Source organism: Octopus bimaculoides, chromosome 26 (genome assembly GCF_046866305.1).
Source record: "Octopus bimaculoides isolate indiv1 chromosome 26, ASM4686630v1, whole genome shotgun sequence".
NCBI classification, from domain to species: Eukaryota; Metazoa; Mollusca; class Cephalopoda; order Octopoda; family Octopodidae; genus Octopus; species Octopus bimaculoides.
The window spans coordinates 19,229,115-19,246,902 of NC_142953.1; the positions used below are offsets into that span (position 1 = coordinate 19,229,115).

A 17,788-nucleotide genomic window follows, 5' to 3' on the forward strand; every position below is an offset into this window, starting at 1 on the left:
CAGTAAACTGTTGTCTCCCACCTATAAGCAAAATGATGTTTTTGATGTTTTGAAATATTTTAATTCTTGAGTGGAATATCCTGTTTTCTTTTCCATTTATGCAAAGTGTCAATTTTAGCTTCAACACCTTATGAATATATTATATATACACACATATATAGTGAAGAACAACGAGAAAATAAAGAATCAAAGGATGTAATTATTGATTTATGCGCATGTTATAAAACAGATGATGTTTTGTTAAAAAACATTACAAATAAACGGATTGATAGGAAGTTGAAAGCTCAAAAAATTAAGATAAAATCAGAAAAAAGAACCGACATATATGTTTCAATTGAACCATCTAGATGATGGGAATCTCCAAGCAAATTAACACCAAGGAAGTTGTCACATTCAGAACTATATTATGGTAGGACTTCTTCAGGGTTCAAAAAAGAGCTAATGCAATTTAAGTGATCATTTTATCTTTTGAGTGTATAGTATTAGTGGGTTAAAATTAAAAGCAATGTATTCAGATTTAATATGATTGGTAGGTTTTGAATATTGATAGTTAGAACATCAAAACATATAACAAAGTGAAATAAAATAAAATACAAAAATCAAGATGCAATGAATTAAATATAAGAAAGAACATATATAAGACTGAACAGATACAGCACGGAATTTTGTTAGTTGAGGGGTCACAGTTTCAAAGCCATGAAAATATTTTGACAAATTCAATTTAAATGTTGAAGTGAATCTAGTGGTTATTGTGTTTTTTTGAAATGGCTTATAAACACCTTCCACACTTCAATTGTTTGTGTGTGTGCATGTGTGTGTGTGTGTGTGCATGTATGTGTGTATTGTTTTCACTGTTTAGTTTTCCTGTATTGGTTTTTGTTTGCTACTTTAGAATCTTCCGCATAGCAGGTTTAATCTGCTTTGCAGGAAGAGCTATTCTAAGAGCGCGTTCTGCCTCATCTTCGAAACGCCTAGTTTAGAATAGAGGCAGCTGATGAAGGAAAAGTTCCATATGTGGCTTGTCTGTTTTCCTATGTGTTCATTCTGTTGTCCATAAAGAAGTCTGTTTTTTTGTGCTTTATGTTCCCGTTCCTTTTTTGTCCACGTTTTTTTGATGTACTGTACCCGGATATGCATCTATATATACATGTAGATGTAGGTATGTACATATATGTATGCATATATGCATATGCTCACATACCATATGTATATATATATATATATATATATATATATATATATATATATATATATATATATATATATATATATATATATATACATGTATGTTTATAGATGTATATATAGATATATCATCATCATTGTTTAACATCCGTTTTCCATGCTGGCGTGGGTTGGACGGTTTGACTGATGTCTGGAGAGCAAGCAGCTGCACCAGACTCCAATCTGATCTAGCAATGTTTCTACAGGTGGATGTTCTTCCTAATGCCAACCTCTCCGAGAGTGTACTGAATGCTTTTTACATGCCACTAGCACAGGGGCCAGTCAGGTGGGCCTGGCATCAATCACATTCAGATAGTGCTTTTTATGTGCCACCGGCACGGGGCCAGTAAGTGGTCTTGGCATCGATCACATTCTGACAGTGCTTTTTATGTGCCAGTGGCACGGGAGCCAGTCAGAGTGTACTGGCATCAACCACGTTTGGATGGTGCATGTTATGTGCCACCGGAATGGAAACCAGCCAGGGAGCACTGGCCAGAGCTACGATTTTGCATATATATATATGTACATATATATATATATATACATATATGTATGTATATGCATATATATGTATGTACATATATATATGCATATATATATGTACACACACACACACATACATATATATATATATATATATATATATATATATATATATATATATATATATATATATATATATATATATACATCATAGCTGCATCCTTGTTACGTGAGAACAGCCATTGCCAAAAAGACTTACTGAAATGATTCATTATTGATGCCATGTGATGCCCTTATTTGACGTTTAAGTCCAGCCAAACTTTTGATGCAATTGACCTTATGGTTTGCAATACTAACTTCAGGAAACCTGCCAGTCACCTTGTCACCTATCGTTCTGGCAGACACACTAGCCAAATTGACTACATCCTCGCCAGAAAAAGGGAAAGATGGCTGCTTATAAATGACAAAACCTTCCCAGGTGAAGAATGTACCCCACAACATAGACTATTAGTTAGTAACTTCAGGATCAGGGCTAAGTGGTGGCCCAGAAGACGACCAGCATGGAGGAGAAGGGTCTGGAAGCTTAAAGATCCTGGGAATGGAACGAGATTTAGAGACTTATTACTCGAAGCGTTTGACGAAAAGGAGGGGGATATAGCTTCACAAGATGTAGAAGACAACTGGAGGTTTCTACTGGACAACCTGCTGAGGCCACTGACCAGATCTGTGGATGGTGCAAAGTCCCCTTGACCCAAAATAACGTGGTGGTGGAACAATGTTGTTGACAGGGCTATTAGACAAAAGAAACAGGCCTGGAAGGACTGGAAGAACAGTGGTAGCAGGGAATTGTATCAGACTGCCAGAAGGGAAGTTAGGAGACAGGTTTATTTAGCCAGAGGGGAAGCAGATAAGAAAATATTTGCCAATGTTCTGCGCCGTGAAAACCAAAGACTTGAGATATTTCGTGTTGCAAGGCAGTGTGTGAGAGAAAATTGTGATGTCGTAGGAGAGAAATGTGTCTGCATGGATGATGGTTCACCTGCACTAAACAAGGCTGCAAAGAGAGAGGTTTGGAGACGCCGCTATGAAAGGTTGCTCAATAAAGAGAATGAATGGGAGAAAGAGAGTCTGCCAAATGTCGACCCAACAGAGGGACCAGCGATCCGAGTTGACAGTATCATGGTAGATAAAGCAATTAAGAGTATGAAGATAGGGAAAGCCCCCGGCCCTTCAAGAATCACTGCAGAGATGCTCAAAATATCTGGCAGTGTCGGCTATAGCCTAGTCACCCGTATTACTAACCAGGTGATACACGAAGGAGTCATACCCAATGACTGGTGTAGCAGCACCATAGTCAACTGCTACAAAGGTAAAGGTGATGCTTTAGATACAAATAATTACAGAGGTATCAAGTTGTTAGATCAGGTTATGAAAGTCACGGAGAGGGTCATAGCCCAGCTAATTAGGGAGCGAATCAATTTAGATGAGATGCAGTTTGGGTTCGTGCCAGGTAAAAGTACCACTGAAGCTATATTTCTGATAAGACAGCTGCAGGAGAAATACCTAGCCAAGGATAAACCTCTGTACCTGGCCTTCATTGACATGGAGAAAGCCTTTGACAGGGTCCCCCGATCCTTTATCTGGTGGTCAATGAGGAAACTTGGGATAGAAGAATGGTTAGTGAGAGCTGTGCGAACCATGTACAGAGACGCTGTCAGTAAGGTCAGGGTTGGTAACGAGTACAGTGAAGAATTCCGGGTAGAGGTAGGGGTCGACCAAGGATCCGTCCTCAGCCCCCTCCTATTTATCATAGTCCTCCAGGCAATAACAGAGGGATTCAAGACAGGATGCCCCTGGGAGCTCCTCTATGCTGATGACCTTGCGCTAATTGCTGAGTCACTTTCAGAACAAGAAGAGAAGTTTCAGGTGTGGAAGCAAGGACTAGAATCGAAGGGCCTTAGAGTCAACTTAGCTAAAACCAAAGTCCTAATAAGGAAGGTAGACAAAACACAAATCCCTTCAGATAGATGGCCCTGCTCGATCTGTAGAAAAGACATAGGTAGAAACTCTATAAGATGTACCCAGAGTAAGCTATGGACACATAAGATAAGATTAACTTCATCATCATTATCGTCAAACCAATCTTGGTGATTTTTACAACAAAGACAAGAATGTTACTACAAATCTCATATACTCTTTCTTGGAATGATTTCCAGCTTCCATCACAGGACAAATTATTTATCTCACTCATAGACTGACCGAGTCTTCTTAAGTTTATTGACATCAATCCATTTAGGTAACTTGTCATTATTTACTCTTAGGCTTAACAACAAAATTCATCCTGTCACACAAAGCCTATGATCAGTCCAGCACTCTGTATCATACATCACTTATACAATAGCAAAGTCCCTAGTATCTCGTTTCCTGGTGAGGATGTAATCTATAAGATGCCATTTCTTAGAAACAGGGTGCACTCGTGTCGTTTTATACTTATTCTTTAGTTAAAACATTGTATTCATGACACATCCATCTATACGCACATTTTTAACAGTAGTAAACCATTACTGTTGGAACTCCAAACCCCCAGGCTTTTCTAAGACACCCCAAGTCTTCCAATCTGCACCAACACAAGTATTAAAATCACCCAAAATGACAACTTTATCATCATGGGGGATACTACGTATAATATTTGTAAGTGATAGATAGATGGTAAGTTTATCATCCACTGATGAATTCATTGTTGCAGAATATGCACTTATGAGTGTTGCATAGTGATATTTTCTTAATGAATGTCTTAAAGATATCAAACGATCAAAATGACCACATGGTAGTTCTTCAAGTTTTGAAACCAGAGTGGTTTTGATAGCAGATCCCACTCTCGATTCTCTCTTATAGGTCTCCTGTCTAACACTCCAAAATAAATGATACCCAGCAGATTTCTCTACGAAATTCCTCTTTCCATGAATTCGCTACAACATCCATATCATATCACTGTAATTCTTTTGCAACAAGTGCAGATTTTCTCTTTGGACGAGATTTCAGACAATCACTGTCTAATAACATTCAAACATTCTAACATCCTATATTCATAGGCTTGCATCTTAACCTGAATTTACTCAGTTGCAGGATGACAACTGGATCCAGGCTGTGGTGCCCTGGGACACCTGCTAGGCCAGACCACAGAACAAAATGTTCCAGAGCCCTTTTTGCCATTTGCTTCATTATCAATATTAGCTTTCATTGTTTAGCTGTGCCTTTTTAAACTTTGACCAGACGTTCTTTTTCTTCTCCAGCAATCCCTAAACTACAAAGCTTCATCCAAAAAGAAGAGCAAGTTGACATCATTGGATGCATTTGCAGTTTCAGGTTTTATATCAGTGTCCTTCTCCCAGTCTTTGCCCAACCAAAGGCTAACTACAACACAGCAGTGAAGTATTTAAATTCAGAGTTACTTTCTCCTAGATAGACTGCCTTCGCTATGGCTTGGGTAAACAGAGGAGCTCTATGCACCCTTCATCTATTTATTATAGAAAAAAAGACTAAAATACGAAAAATTAAAAATTAAAATAAAATTGACTAAAGTTAAGAATAAAATTGATGTACAATATATACAATTTAAAACACAATATACACTATGCAAACACAATACAATACATACAACACATACACACACACACACACACACACACACACACACACACACACACACACAAACACTCCACAAGTACGTCCACAAACGTTGTTCAATGGCCATTGACTATGCTGTAGTTCCTCTGCCCTTTGATGGGTCTTATTTTTTGTCCCGCAGGGTGTCCAACCAGCACCCACCTCACCAAGCAAGCTTGGTGGGGTTGCTGGTTTAGATGCCGAAGACCTGACCATGTAACAGGTTATATTGGACTATATGGTACCAGTAGCATTCAAGGAAGACCTGACATATGTATATTTATGTACACACACACACACACACACACACACACACACACACACTCATATATATATATATATATATATATATATATATATATATATATATATATATATATATATATATATATATATATATATATATATGTATATATATATTCTGACAAAGAGCTATACTCAAAATGTTAACAAATCTCTCCTTTCACCAAGCGTCAAAGCAATATAGTGCTTGTGCATGTCTTCACATTCATTTTTTGTTTTTTTCTGTTTTTAATTGCTTGTTCTTTGAATTGATTATATATATATATATATATATATATATATATATATATATATATATATATATATATATATATATATATATATATATACATGTACATATATATGCACATTCACATAAATTCACATGTATATACGCATAACTGGTCATACATTTCTTGCTAAGTTTTTGACATTCGTCTCTGATAACAACACAGAATAGAAAATTACTTGGTTTCTTCTAAGAAATGCACACCCTTATAGTTGGGATCCAATGCAAGCTAAGCATATGTGAAGATTTTCAAATAAGTAAATACAATGAGTTGAATATTAGATGCTTGCACCTTAGAAATAAGTCTTTCCGTCATGCTATAAATATTTAAACCTTGAAACTAACAAGATATGGATCATTAAAACTGTATAAAGTTTAAAGAGTATGACCAACAACTTTGGTATCTACTGAAAACTGTTTTGATTTCCCTACAGAATGTATGTAGAAAATTCGAGTATGATGTTCTTTTCGGTCTCATAAAAACTGCCTTGTGATATAATATTTAATATAAATTTAGTAATTTGGTCTTACCTAACACTGTATTATATATTCCTAATTAATTTTAAGTTATGATTGTATTGGCTAAGTTTATAAAACCGCCTCTGGTTTTGTCTTTCTTCACCGTCTTAATATCTTTTTCTGTGAAATACTGAGGAGTGGGGTAATTCGTTTAGAGGGGTCAATCCGAAAGAATGAAAAACAAAGTTGACCACAGTAAAATTTATACTCAGAACATGAAGACGGGCGACATGCTACTAAGCCTTTTCTACGGTGCAGTAACAATTCTGCTAGCTGGCCACTTACATCAATGGATTAATATTAGTTTCAAATTTTGGCACAAAGCCAGCAATTTCGGGGGCGGGTTGTAAGTCATCTAGATTGACCTCAATACTCAACTGGCACTTATTTGATCGATTCTGAAAGGATGAAAGGTGAAGACGACTTCACTGGAATTTGAACTCAGAACATAAAGACAGATGAAATGCTGCTAAGCATTTTGCCCAGCATAGCCACTTTCATCTTTAGATTAATATTGATAAGTCTTCTTTAGGGCCATATAAGAAATTGAAGTTATCACAGCACAGCAAGATAATAACAAATCTCTTTAATTTTACAGTGCAGTAACAACATTTGAGAGATGTTTTATGATTGAGATGTTTTATGGTCGAAAAATTGTATGTAAACTGATTTCTTCATGGCATAATATGGAGCCCTAATATTACTGAGAAACTGTTGTACACATCATAGATTACGCACACACACACACACACACACACACACATAATGTGCTGTTCCATTATTGGTGGGATAAAAGAAACGGGGCTTAATCTATCATCATCATGACTATGATTTCGCTTAGCTTGATTGGTCTTCTCCAACACAGCATATTGCCAGAGGTTTCAGTCACTAGTCATGGCATTTGTGAGGCTCAAAGTTTGAAGATCATGCTTCACCACTTCATCCCATGTCTTCCTGGGTCTATCTCTACCACAGGTTCCCTCCATAGTTAGAGATCAGTACTTTTTTTTACACAGCTGTTCTTGCTCATGTGCATTACATAACCACACCAGCGCAGTCATCTCTCTTGCACACCACATCTGATGCCTTTTATGCCTAACTTTTCTCTCAAGATGCTTACACTCTGTCGAACATGCACACTGACGTTGCACATTCAGCGAAGCATACTGGCTTCCTTTCTTTGAAGCCTAGTGAGATATAAATATCACATATATTGCTCCTTATACATCCTGCCCGATAAATAGGATGGTCATGGTTAGAACGTGTTTGATAATAGATGTAGTGAACTGGGGATAATCTAGAGCTAAACTACAGCTAGTATTCCTCTTTTCTTCCACCTACCCATTCTCCAAATACTACTACTACAATTACTACACCATTGTTCTCTCACCTTCATCAGTTGTGCTGTAATTTGGTTGCTCAGTGGCTGTGCTGTAATTTGGTTGCTGAGTGGTCAACTCTGTATTGTAACACTGAGACATGTCTGGCTCTTGCCAGATACCAGTAAATGGGGAACACTTTGGTGATGCCATACTGGAAGAACTAAAAAATTAATGTAAAATATTGTCAGCTGTGTTTATACATTCATATTCCATCAATTTCAGAGAAATGTAAAAAAATACATGGTCCTGGGTGTGATTTGAACTCACTCTATCTCCCTATTCTCAAAACAAAGTGAAGAAATGTTTTCTGACTAAAGTTTAGATTTTAAAAAGATATTACTACATTTGTTCATAAATTAATTTTACTATTTGAAGAATTCAGAAAAAAACAATGAAAATTAAGGATAACTCAGAAGAATTTATTGGCAAACATAAAGTTTTATTAGAAACATCAGAGCACTTCAGTGTGAGCTCCATTGGTCGAACACAACACAACAAGACAATACGATACAATAAATTGTGGAGGTTGAAAAGAAAATTTTGGGATACCCTATAAATTGGGAATGATGTCTATATCTATAAAACTGAGAATGTATGCCTGTCTGTATATGTGTATCAATAAAACTCGAGAACTACCCAACCAATTTCATTCAAATTTGACACATGCCTTACTTATATATATATATATATATATATATATATATACCCATATATATACCCATATATATATACCTTTATATATATATATATATACCCATATATATATACTTATAGTATAGCTCAGTTTGTGAGTGTGAGTGTGTGTGTGTGTGTGTGTGTGTGTGTGTGTGTGTGTGTGTGTGTGTGTTGCATCTATAGAAATCCACACCTTACAAGATAGCAATCTGGGAGTTGCACCAATGGATTCCTCATGGTCGAAAATATCCGGAATCGACCATTTATTATTTTTTTTATTGTTTCCTAAGACCCGAATTTTTGTATTAAAAATAATTTTAAACCATAAATACTAACAATTTTCAAATCGGAGCATGAGTTAAGTCCCCTTCTAGCGACGGTGTAAACAGAGGGAGACTGATAGCGACATATAGCTGGTCATGCGTGAAAATGGAAGAGAGCAGAAGTTACCAGAGCAAAAATTCTAAGTGTTCACTGTACATACGATCCTTCAAAAATGATCAGCTATTATTTTGTAAACAATGTTATGAAACTGTTCATGTTTTCGAATTATATATATTTATATAAAAATGAGAATGTGTGTCTGTCTGTCTGTATGTCTGTCTGTCTGTCTGTCTGTCTGTGTGAATCCCTAAAACTCGAGAACTACGCAACCAATTTCATTCAAATTTTACACATGCCTTACTTAGGGTTCCAGTTGTGTTTTAGTCAAAATAAAATTATTAACTCCTTGCAGAGTTCGAGCACACGGCAACATAATATCTCCTCCACTATTTAAGTATTACGTGTCAAAAGTGAAACAAAAACACTCATGTCAAATACTTTCACTTTAAAAATGAAACTATTCCACTAACTGAAACAATCACATTTCGATACTGTAGTGACAGATACTTTCACAGAGAGAGACAGAAAGAGAGAGAGAGAGAGATGTATATGTATATATATACATGTATATGTACACCATTTCGATACTGTAATGACAGATACTTTCAGAGAGAAAGAGAGAGAGAGATGTATATGTTTACATATAGATGTACACGTATATGTATATATATATATATATATATATATATATATATATATATATATATAGATAGATCTATACATACATGTATATGTATACATATGTGTAGATATATATATATATATATATATATATATATATATATATATATATATATATATATATATATATATATATATATAGATGTACATGTAATATGTACACATGTATACATATATACATGCATACAGATATCTATACATATATACACCCATCACACACACATACACATGCACACAAACACACACATTAGTCATTTGTTTTCTTATCCAAAACTACGTTAAAAGTACTGAATGGATCTTTATGAAATTTGGAAATTATATTCTTTGCATAACGGCCATAACTTCCATGAAAATTCATATATTTTTGATGTTGATGAAATTTTTACCCGAACATAACAGATGAGCATTATTTAGAAAATGATGTCACACGTTATCGAGGCTACCATTCTTTCTGGATGTGCAAAAGGGGATGACGTCTTTATTCCAAGAATTCCTCTTACTCCATCAGGAGCAGACATTCCTTTTACATTCAGAAGACTACAATTCCCCCTTCGTGTGACTTTTGCCATGTCCATAAACAAATCTCAGGGTCAAACACTGTCTGTAGCTGGTCTTCTCTTGGAAGAGCCCTGCTTCTCACATGGACAACTGTATGTTGGCTGCTCAAGAGTGGGCAGCAAAAAAAAACCTATTTGCATATGCTCCACAAGGGAAAACAAGGAACATAGTTTACAACGAGGTGTTATAATCACAACAGCAAGAAAGTACGTACATGATCACCTTCTTTTACGAAACTTCATTGACTTTCATATATTTATATTGATATACATATATATACGTGTGTTTGGGTGCGTGTGTGTATATACATCTCTATATATAAAGATGATGCGTAGTCTAGACGGCGTTTTTAGATGTCATTATTCTCTTTAACCCGGGCAACGCCGGGTATTTCTGCTAGTATATATATATATATATATATATATATATATATATAATCTAGGGGGTAAAAAAATAAATAAAAATATTCAAGGGAAGTAACTGAACGTCTTACCAGTATTATCCGTACTACTCTGTTTATAAATAAATCACACACGTGATTTGATTGAAGTTAAACTGTTTATATATAAATCACACACGTCATTGAATATCATAGTACCGGCTGAGAGATCGAAAATGCTTCGTGGAAGACCGGCTGCACAACAACTTATTGTTCCTGAAAATGAAATACTCAGTTGAGAATTATATAGTGGTGGATTTTGCCAGGAACCCACATAATTAGTGACGGGTGGCCATCCTATGCCAATATTGCAAACTTGGGAGGATGTACATACACCCACGAAGTTACTGTGCATGGGGACCACTTTGTAGATCTAAACGACAATGGAATTCATACACAGAATGTAGAAAACTTGTGGATGAGATTGAAAAGAAAACTTCGGTGGCAATTTGGGACATCGGATGAATTATTTTCATCTTATCTACATGAATTTCTATGGTGGAATTCAATCCCAAAAGAAAGAAAAAAACATTTGTTTATTTTTTGGCTGCCATTGCTGAAGTGTATAATGTTGAGTAGGTGAATTTCTAGAACTGCATGCTGACCCTTGAATAAATATCTAATATCTGTTGAATTTCATTATCATTTCCATCGACAAAGTTCTCTCCTTCTGTCGCATGCTGTTTTAGACAAAAAAATAAAAACACGCGCGTGATTTATTTATAAACAGCTAAAAGAAAACGGATAATACTGGTAAGTCGTTCAGTTATTTCCCTTGAATATTTTTATTTACTTTTTTATCCCCCTAAACTTGAAGATTATCACACACACACATCATCATCATCAACATCGTTTAACGTCCACTTTCCATGCTAGCATGGGTTGGACGATTTGACTGAGGACTGGTGAAACCGGATGGCAACACCAGGCTCCAATCTGATTTGGCATTTTCTTCAGCTGGATGCCCTTCCAATGCCAACCACTCAGAGAGTGTAGTGGGTGCTTTTACGTGTCACCCGCACGAAGGCCAGTCAGGCGGTACTGGCAACGGCCACGCTCAAAATGGTGTTTTTTATGTGCCACCCGCACAAGAGCCAGTCCAGAGGCACTGTCAACGATCGCGCTCGAAAATCCTACGAAGGCCAGTCAGGCGGTACTGGCAACGGCCACGCTCAAAATGGTGTATTTTATGTGCCACCCGCACAAGAGCCAGTCCAAGTGGACTGTCAACGATCTCGCTCGAAAATCCTTAGTCATTTTGAACGTGGCCGTTGCTAGTACCGCCTGACTGGCCTTCGTGCCGATGGCACGTAAAAGCACCCACTACACTCTCTGAGTGGTTGCCGTTTAGGAAGGGCATCCAGCCATAGAAACTCTGCCAGATGCTGTGCGTGAGAAGACCCGGCAAGCTAAGTGAGACCTAAATCTGGGGCCTCAGCCGGTCCACTTATGCGTGCCTTCCTTCATTGGACACCAAACTCCACTTGCGAAGACCTGTTGAGGCAAGTGAAATCGAAATCAAATTAAATTCGATGACTGGCACCCACGCCAACGTCGTCTCCTTCATTGGGACACGAAACTCAGCTTGCGAAGACTTATTGGGGCAAGCGAAATCGAAATCGTGATGGCACCTGTGCCCAGCGTCGCATTTCTGGCACTTGTGCCCGCGGCATGTATAAGGACTTTCAAGCGAGATCGTTGCTAGTTCCCCTAGACTGGCTCTTGTGCGGGTGGCACATAAAATACACCATTTTGAGCGTGGCCATTGCCAGTAACGCCTGACTGGCCTTCATGCCGATGGCACGTAAAAGCACCCACTGCACTCTCTGAGTGGTTGGCGTTTGGGAAGGGCATCCAGCTGTAGAAACTCTGCCAAATGCTGTGCGTGAGAAAACCCAGCAAGCCAAGTGAGATCTAAATCTAAGGCCTCAGCCGATCCTTTATTGGACACTAAACTCCACTTGCGAAGACCTGTTGAAACAAGTGAAATTGAAATCGAGTTAAATTGGACACTAAGCTCCACTTGCGAAGACCTGTTGAGGCAAGTGAAATCGAAATCGAGTTAAATTCGACAACTAGCACCCATGCCAACATCATCTCCTTCATTGAACACGAAACTCAGCTTGCGAAGACTTACTGGGGCAAGCGAAAGCGAAATTGTGATGACTCCTGTGCCGAGCATCGCGTTTCTGGCACTTGTGCAAGCGGCATGACTAAGGATTTTCGAGCGAGATCGTTGCCAGTGCCCCTCGACTGGCTCTTGTGCGGGTGGCACATAAAATACACCATTTTGAGCGTGGCCGTTGCCAGTATCGCCTGACTGGCCTTCGTGCTGGTGGCACGTAATAGCACCCTCTACACTCTCTGAGTGGTTGGCGTTAGGAAGGGCATCCAGCTGTAGAAACTCTGCCAAATCAGATTGGAGCCTGGTGTAGCCATCTGGTTTCACCAGTCCTCAGTCAAATCGTCCAACCCATGCTAGCATGGAAAGCGGACGTTAAACGACGACGACGACGACTTACTATAGACTCAGGGACCAAAATCTTGTGAGTGGATTTCGTACTCGGAAACTGAAAGAACACTGTCGTATATATGTGTATAGTTGTGTATGTGTGTGCCTGTGTCTTGTGTTTGTACCCCCACCATTCCTTAACAACTGATGTTGCTGTGTTTACATTCCTGTAACTTAGCGGTTTGGTAAAAGACATTGACAGAGTGAGTACTAGGCTTACAAAGAATAAATCCTGTGATTGATTTCTTCGACCAACGACGGTGCTCCACCATGGCCGCAGTCACATGACTGAAACAAGTAAAGCAATAAAAATCTATGCCATTTTAATCCCGAGCAAGGCTGGGTATCTCTGCTAGTATATATATATATATATATATATATATATATATATATATATCCCAGGTATAGTACAATGCAAAATACCAAAAGGAACCTCACCTCTTATATCTCACCTTTCTTCCTCCTTTAACGCCTATGTGATATAATTCTTGGGAGAGAAATACATTTGCGGCTGAAGATAGCTTTATATTGTCAATTATACACTGATATAACAGCTATAAAGCTTGAAACACGTGTACCGCAGAATCCTTTGTGTTTTTGTTTTTATTTTTGCATTTACAATTTATTCTTTCACCTCAACCACGAGCTGGCATACACAGGTGTTTACAATTGTCAAGTATTGCCTCTAACATTTACTTTACCATATATATGATATATATATATATATATATATATATATATACATATATATATATATATATATATATATATATATATATATATATATATATATATATATATATATATATATATATATATGATATATATAAAACAAATGATATATAAGCATATGCATGTATACCTCCATCTACACGTGTATATAGATGCATATCCGGGTACAGGACATTAGAAAAATGAACGGCAGCATAAAAACAAAACGGACTTTGTTTACAGACAATAAAACGAACACATAGGAAAACAAACAAGCCACTTAGAATTATTCCTTCATCATATTACCCAATTATCAACTCGCATAAGGTTAGATTTGGATTCTCGAACACCAAAAATTTGTTACAGATAATATCTTCCCACAATCTCAGATTTTTGGGTTCATCTATCGACGGCCATCCCAAACATAACCATAATATTAGTAATGTTCAAACCGGTAGCAATAATAATTACTCCAACAATTTAACCCACACAAGTAGTATGCCCAATATTGGGGATCACATAAATATCTGTAACAATAATAGGATTAGCAACAAGATTAGCATATCGGAATTAAATCCTAATAGAATCATGTTTTTGAGTGAGAATTCAAGGACCAAAAAGGTAACTTCTAACACTGATGTCGCATATTATGTAGTTAGCTCATCGACACAGGTATCCAAGAGAATCTCGAATTATTATTCGTCGTTTAGAGATAGAAATAAAGCTATAACTACTGGCCTAAGTAAATTTATTTGGGAACTGAAGGATTTCAATAAGCAATTCTCTTTGGAATGGTCCATACTGGCCACCTCAGTTCCCTATGATAAGGGGAGGGAATTCTACCCTCTTTGTAACTTAGAACTTTTTTATATCCTGTTCTCCAAGAATCGCCTAGTTAACCAAATCACTCAGAGGGCGTACCGCTGTCAGCACTTCAAGAAACATACCTTCTTTTACTACAGCTAGCTCCATCATTCCCACTAGGTTAGGTTCCAAGCAGTATTTTTATTATAGTTATTATAACTTTTGTTTTTTACTAATATCCTATGACTAATTTCCACTTCTTCATCAACCACAACTTGCCTTTTCCCCTTCTATAGTTGATTAATTTTTTTCCTTCCCAGTAATTACAGCTAAGGCTACCTTGTATCACCAACTGCTTTGCCATGGATCTGACCTTCTCCTTATTAGCATGTATTTTGTTATTACTATTATTATTTCTCAGCTAACACCCTATACTTTAGTTTTACACTGATTAACGCTAAAATAAGTATATTAATATATAACAGGGTAATGATATTTCTTTTATCATGTTTATGCTCTTCGCTTCAAATCAGTATGTTATTAATCGTAATATTTTTTATAGCCTTAAACAAAACACATGTGTGTGTATTTGGGTACATACATGCATACGTGTGTTTGTGAGTGCATGTGAGGGCGGGCGTGTGTGGGTGTGTGAATGGGTACATGTGTGTGTGTGAGTATGCATATGGGTGTATACTTGTACATACATACAAGTGTGTACAAATATATACAAATGTGTGTGCGTGTGTGTATGTGCATGCGTGCATATGTAGGTTCGTGCGTGTGTGGGTTTTTGCACGTCTGTATATGTACAGGAATGTATGTATATATACAGGCAAGAAAGTAAAGGTGCGCGTGTGTGTGTGTGCACATGTATTTGTGAAGGTTTCGGTATGGGGGTGTGTGTGTTTGTGTTTGTGTTTATGTGTGTGAATGGGTAGGTTCACATAAGCATATGTATGTATGGATATATATGGGCGCACATGTACGAGCACGGGGCGTGTGTGTGTGTGTGTGTGTGTAAGGATGCAGGTGCGTATGTGTATGTTTACATATATATATATATATATATATATATATATATATATATATATGCGCATATGTAGGTGTACATGCATATATACATGCATGTGTGCGTGTGTGTGCATGTATACGTATGTATGTGTGTGCGGATGTGGATACTTGCATGTTTGTATATATACAGGAATGTAGGTATATATACAGGCACGTATGTATAGGTGAGCGTGTATGTACATATGTACATGTGAAGGTTTCTGTATGGATGTGTGTATGTGTATGGGTGTATGTGGGTGTGCGGGTATGTGTACATGGGTGTGCGCATATGTATGTGTGTATGTGCGTACACGCACGTGTTTGTACATATGTGTCTGTGCGCTAGCAAACACATATGCAAACATTCACTATAATTATCTCCCCATACCCAAATAACTCTTTGACCTCAACCTTTAGCATCACATCAAAAACACCCTCCCTTTATATTTCTATGTAAACTAGCGTTCTTATTCCTAAAGTCCATGGAATAATATCGTTGACACCGTCATAACTCTATGTAAACAAACCTAACGGTCACTGACCATGTAACATCTCAGCTCGTAAGTTACCCCATCATTTCGTTTTTGTTTTGCTATTATATGTTTTATTATGATCTCCCTGATGAGAAATAAATGAGGAATCCAGCAACCCTTTCTTCTTTGCGAAATGACTTGTTTCGAAACATATGTAGGAATTAAAGGAACTTTCATCGACATGCGTTTTGCTCCAGTTGTTGTTATTATCCATATATATATATATATATATATCGGTAAAAATGTGTTTTTTTATAGTAGTCTGACCTTAGAGTCCCTCATGGCGTGAGGCGTTATTATATAGTAATGCCCTTATATAAATATAAATATATATTTCGGGAATAAATGATGAATTTTTCCCTTATGAGGTTTTTTTCACGCTAGCTACTTGATAAATTCTTGTAAAAGAATTCGTCCTATTATTGAATTTAAATATATTACCAGAATATATTCAGTGCTGAATTTATTCTGAGTAAGAGGCATATTTACCGAGATGCAATTCGAAATTCCCACCACTTACATAGGGAAATAGCGATGAACAGTCGTCCATATGCTATGCTGGATACATGGTGTTCGTTTGGTATGTTGATTCACTGTTTATTTCTATTTTCTGGACCGTATTATACTGACGAGTAGAAGTTGTATAATACTACAATAACTACGAAATCATGATCTATAATTTAGTTCGTTTTTTTAAGGGGTTGGCTTTGAGAGTTGCATTTCCTCGCATTCGGTAAAAATGTGTTTTTTTATAGTAGTCTGACCTTAGAGTCCCTCATGGCGTGAGGCGTTATTATATAGTAATGCCCTTATATATATATATATATATATATACATATATATATGTCACGGAGAGGAACATAGGCCAAATAATTAGGGAGAGAGTCAGTTTAGATGAGATGCAGTTTGGGCTTGTACCAGGGAAAAGCACCACTGATGCTATATTTCTGGTAAGACAGCTGTAGGAGAAATACCTAGCCAAAGATAAACCTGTGTACCTGGCTTTCGTTAACATGAAGGAAGTATTTGACAGGGTCCTCCATTCCTTTATCTGGTGGTCAATGAAGAAATTATGGACAGATGAATGGTTAGTGAGAGCTGTACAATCCATGTATAGGGATGGATGCTGTCAGTAAGGTGAGGGTTGACAACGAGTACAGTGAAGAATTCCGGAGAGGGGTAGGGATCCATCAAGGATCAGTCCTCAGCCCCTCTTATTCATCATAGTCCTCTAGGCAATAACAGAGGAATTCAAAACAGGATGCCCCTGGGAGCTTCTCTATACTGATCACCCTGCTCTAATTGCTGAGTCACTATCAGAACTAGAAGACAAGTTTCAGATGTGGAAGCAAGGATTAGAATCAAAGGACCTTAGAGTCAACCTAGCAAAAACCAAAGTCTTAAGAAATAGGAAGGCAGACAAACTACAAATCCCTTCAGGTAGATGGCCCTGCTCGATCAGTAGAAAAGGTGCAGTTAAAAACTCCATAAGATGTACCCAGTGTAAGCTATGGACACATAAGAGGTGCAGCAATATCAAAGGAAGGCTAACTAGGAAGACAGTTTTTGTGTTTGGCAAATGCTCAGGAGCAA

General features: G+C 37.3%; 1 protein-coding gene across 7 annotated transcripts in view; it reads right to left on the minus strand.

The window, feature by feature from the left end:
* Positions 1–17,788, minus strand: part of LOC106881065 (uncharacterized) — a 368,052-nt gene that overhangs the window by 73,966 nt on the left and 276,298 nt on the right. For all 7 annotated transcript variants that reach the window (XM_089342524.1, XM_089342528.1, XM_089342523.1 and 4 more), the window contains one exon: positions 7,854–8,005. In XM_089342524.1, coding sequence (XP_089198650.1) covers positions 7,854–8,005 — 152 coding nt within the window. The remainder of the gene's footprint in view (positions 1–7,853; positions 8,006–17,788) is intronic.